At 39.6% G+C, this 5057-nt stretch overlaps 1 protein-coding gene across 1 annotated transcript; it reads left to right on the top strand.

The window, feature by feature from the left end:
- The first annotated feature begins 395 nt into the window (after positions 1-395).
- MSI1 (Transducin/WD40 repeat-like superfamily protein) lies at positions 396-4515 on the top strand. Its single transcript, XM_078577072.1, has 6 exons — positions 396-779; positions 1731-2057; positions 2838-2990; positions 3349-3473; positions 3546-3641; positions 4062-4515. Exons 1-6 carry the CDS (start codon positions 432-434, stop codon positions 4270-4272), a joined length of 1260 nt encoding a protein of 419 aa, XP_078433198.1. The 5' UTR covers positions 396-431; the 3' UTR covers positions 4273-4515.
- Positions 4516-5057: the final 542 nt, after the last annotated feature.

Below are 5057 nucleotides of genomic sequence, written 5' to 3'. Positions count from 1 at the left end.
CAAATTCTGAGTGGTCTGATGCTGATGCACACACGGAAGAAACGAGAATGCATTGGATAAGTCGGATTTCGGATGGGACGGGACATGGAAGAAAATAGTTGGGACGGGACGAACTCTGGACGAGACGATTCAGACAAAACTCAAAAAATGGGACGTTGGATGATACAATCTCCATACCATCCCATCTTTCCTCTGCGTCCTAGACGATGCTGCACTATACTTTTGCACTATACTTCCAAAACTTTATAAAATCAGGGATATAAAACTATAAAGGCCATGTTCTTGGCTGATTTCATATTGAAATCAGGGATATAAAACTATAAATGTCATGTTCTTGGCTGATTTCAAGTCCCTATAAATAGGGGGAGTTCGATGCCGCGCAATTTTGTCAGGAGGGGAAGGAGCGCCGGCGGAGGGAAGATCGAGCGGCGATGGCGAAGGGGGACGAGGAGGACTTCCGCGGGGAGATCGAAGAGAGGCTGATCAACGAAGAGTACAAGATTTGGAAGAAGAACACGCCCTTTCTCTACGATTTGGTCATCACTCACGCCCTGGAATGGCCGTCTCTGACGGTGCAATGGCTGCCCGACCGCGAGGAGCCCCCCGGGAAAGACTATTCCTTGCAGAAGCTCATCCTTGGAACCCACACCTCGGAAAACGAGCCCAACTATCTGATGCTCGCCCAGGTCCAGTTGCCCCTCGAGGACGCCGAGAACGACGCTCGACAGTATGATGATGAGCGAGGGGATCTTGGCGGGTTCGGTTGCTCGAGCGCCAAGGTGATTTTTCTACATCTTGATGCCGCTTTTTTTGGTTTTTTCCTTTGATTTGACAGATGGGTTTCTGTTTTTTTCTTCTGGAATATTGTTGTACCTAACACTGAGTGCCCTAAGATTCATTGATTTCTTGTTCTGAGTAATTCCGTTTATATTATTGATACACCCGAAGATTTCGTTCCTCTTTGATTTATTATTCTATTTTATATCTGATATAACTTATTTTGGAGGGTGAACGATTTGAGAAAGATGATTTCTTTGGAACGTGATCGATGTTGGTGTTCGAACGAACTTGTGTATAATTGGAAACATCAAAGACAGCATAACAACGTATCGGCTAGACAACTTATGGATAAATATGGATTAGTGGTTGGAAAATATTTTGGTTTTAATTCTGTCGGCAAGAAGGAATGGTGATTACTATTTTTGAAACTAACCGCAGAAATTCTGGAAACTCGTTTGGTTTAATTTGTTTACTTAGTGAAGTATACTGAAAGATTTCAATCTTTTTGCTGTATTTTCAAACTTATTTCTGGTGGAACTTATTTAGAGGGCGAACGAACAGCCAAAGGTGATATCTTTGGGGCATGATTAATATTAATTGTGGAACTTTGTATAACTGAAAGCATCAAAGACAACAATTCGAGGAATAGGGATAGGTGGAGGGGTTAATGATCAGAAAAAAATACCAAACTCATTCTAACCCGAGAGTTCCCTACCTATGTATAGGGATATGAACCTTAAGAGACTGAACTTAAAATTATAACTTTACTTGTTAGATAACAAATGATCCAGATAGCTCTTATTCAACAGACCAGCACTATATGTTAGAAAATTTTACCCTAGATTAACAATAATTTTCTACCCTTGGTCAAATCTTACGTTATTTTTTTCTTATTCAAGGTAGTTTTGATATTAAAAGCTTAGTTATTGCTCTTGGTTTTCCACCTACAGGTTCAAATTATTCAACAGATACATCATGATGGGGAAGTCAATAGAGCTCGTTACATGCCCCAAAATCCTTTCATAATTGCGACCAAGACAGTCAATGCAGAAGTTTACGTGTTTGACTACAGCAAGCATCCTTCTAAACCCCCAATGGATGGTGTTTGTTCTCCTGATTTGAGACTGCGGGGTCACAATTCTGAAGGCTACGGCTTATCTTGGAGCATTTTTAAACCAGGGCATTTGTTGAGCGGCTCTGATGATGCCCAAATATGTTTATGGGATATCAATGCAACGCACAAGAACAAGATTCTGGATGCCCAGTATATTTTCAAGGTCAGAACTTGAGACATGAGTCGTCCTCCTTATCTCACGCAATTCTTCGTATTTATGTCTGGATTCTTTTCATTTGCATTCTTTTAAGCACAGTTTTTCATTTGATGAAAATTTCCTAATTATTATTATGTACGGGCTAGTATTAAAGCCACAATTATGATAACTTAAGGCTAATACAACGATTTTTATTTTGAGTTTCCAGTATGGTTTTTCTTAATAAAACTTCGTTGATATTAATGTTGTAGAATGAGTCTTTATTTGCGTTTTATTCATCCCAGTTTTAGGGCTTCATCGTAATTTAGTGCTTTTTGGCTTCTGCAATTTATTTCGACTAAAGCATCATTGAAATTGAGCGTTTGTTTTAGTGGCAAAATTATTTGTCTGAACAAATATTAATGCCAGAATGAGGGATTTTACCTTTATACACGTTTTTTGAATAATTTTTCTTTGATACTAAGCGTTAAGTATCTGTGCTTAAACGCTCATATTATCTATCACGATTTATTCAGAAAAATATAATGTTGCACCAGTCGTTGTAACAGTTGTATTATGGTGCAGTAATATCTCATTGATTTAAGGTAAACCTGTTTTACTAATGTTTTTTTGGGCTAAGGAGACTGGTCAGAGTTATCCTCAAGGACTTTGTCATGTGAATAGTGTCATATTTTTCTGTAAACGTATAATTTAATGATATAGTCTTCCTTTTTACTGAAAGCTATCCGTCTTTAATTTAAAATTTTTGGGGTTGAAGAAATAAATATTTGCTATTCGTGCGCACAGGCCCATGATGGCGTGGTGGAAGACGTCGCTTGGCATCTGAGGCACGAGTATCTCTTTGGGTCTGTTGGCGATGATCATCATCTACTTATCTGGGATCTGAGGGCTCCATCACCGTCCAAACCGATCCAATCAGTGGTTGCTCATCAAGGTGAGGTGAGTGTATCAATCATTGTGTTCTCATTTCTTCACCGTTTCTAATGTGATTCTTCTTTATCTTTAAGAACCCAAGGATCAAAGGGGAAAACAATAGCAAACGTGAAATAGAATGTGAACTTCTTTATGGAAGAATTAGGGTAGAACTGGATTTATAGATTATGAGAGAGAAGCTTGATGGATTAACCCTTGAATCAAATAGATTAAGAAATAAATATGTTAAAGCCTATTTCTACATATCTGACTCTTAAGAACAACATATATATGTAAACCGTTTTTGTGTGCTTATTTTATGTTTTATAAAATATTTTGTGTTTAAAAATAATGATTGGGTGGTAATTTTCTGTACAATGCTCAGGTCAATTGCTTGGCCTTCAACCCCTTCAATGAGTGGGTTGTTGCCACTGGTTCAACAGACAAAACTGTTAAGCTATTCGACCTCCGAAAGATTACCTCTGCTCTCCACACGCTAGATTGTCACAAGTAAGAACAAGCCAAACTCAAAAATGTGATTTGTGGAGCGATGAACCCTAATTTTTGGAATGCGCCAAGCAGGGAAGAGGTTTTCCAAGTGGGGTGGAACCCGAAGAACGAGACGATATTGGCGTCTTGCTGCCTGGGAAGGCGGCTCATGGTCTGGGACCTCAGCAGGTGTGCACAATAAAACTTCCAGTTTGGGTCATGGGTGACGTTTGTGGATTGCCCCATCCTCAATGGCTGTCAGCCATCGTCGCCATCAACCACCCATAGTTTAAGAAAATTTATTTGTGTCGTCTTCGCCATGTACTTGGTTGGCCATGACATTGACACACAAAGTTTTATAACAAAAAAAATACTAAATTGTGTAATGTTGATAGATAGCATCGACTGTCTGTGATACACCTTCCCTTCTTCGTCATTGGCAATGATAACCTCATCATTGTCATGGCCATGGTTAACCGCTCTAATATTTGCCAATATCAAGGTTCGATGATGTCAACAATGATGTTGACAAGTGCTGAGCTCTAATTTCCGGTTGAAATCTGGGACGAGCTTGCGAGGTTCAGCCATGATGGTGGAAAATTGTTGCAGGATTGACGAGGAGCAGTTGCCGGAAGATGCGGAAGATGGCCCGCCAGAGCTTCTGTTCATCCATGGGGGACACACAAGCAAGGTCTCGGACTTCTCATGGAACCCGTCGGACGAGTGGGTGGTGGCCAGCGTTGCTGAGGACAATATACTCCAGGTGTGGCAGATGGCTGAGAATATATACCACGATGAGGACAGCATACTGCCACCCTGAGAGACCTCTGCCATGCATTTCTCCCCTACTCATTGACCCCATCTCTCTCTCTCTCTCTCTCTCTCTCTCTCTCTCTCTCTTTTGAGCTGCTCCTCTCAGAGCTCTCTACCCATTTTTCTGGCTTGTGTAGCTAACTGTGTGGCTCATCTTTGTGTGCTTGTTTGCTACTAGCGCGTGTACTAATCAGCTGTTCTTGCTTGCTAGCTTTGAGAACTTATTGCACTCATTTCTAGTTGCTCATAAGGCTTTCCCCTCTCTACTTCTATCCCCTATGATGTTCAACTAGTGGATATTTTAAGCGGCCAAATTTAGATCAAAAGTTTTGAAAATAGTTTTTTCTTTCTATAAACTTAGATTAACCCACATGGATGACACGCAGCCAAATTTTGATGCACTGAATAAAATATTGTGATTTCTCAGATAATGCAACATCTCATTTATTCTTTTAAATAAAAAGTTAATCAATATTCTATAATAATTACTATTTCTATTTATAAGACAAATAAAGCTTTATTGATTGTTCCGGCACACTCTCACTAAGACTCACTGTGGATCCATCAGCTAGTACTTGTGACTTTGTTGCAAAGCCATATCTACCTCTGACTTGTCCCATTTCCAACTTTTGGTACATGGTTGTATTCCATTATAGTTATATTACCCATTTTTACCATTTCTACGTTAAAAGACCATATCGGTTACTTTATCATGGACATTGATATATCTATTATGGAACATGTTATACTTTATCTCCCTTGACCCATTATAGATATCTCCCATTCACATTT

The sequence above is a fragment of the Wolffia australiana genome, chromosome 6 (assembly GCF_029677425.1).
Source record: "Wolffia australiana isolate 7733 chromosome 6, ASM2967742v1".
In the NCBI taxonomy this organism is placed as follows: domain Eukaryota; kingdom Viridiplantae; phylum Streptophyta; class Magnoliopsida; order Alismatales; family Araceae; genus Wolffia; species Wolffia australiana.
This window is presented reverse-complemented; position numbering and strand designations above follow the sequence as displayed.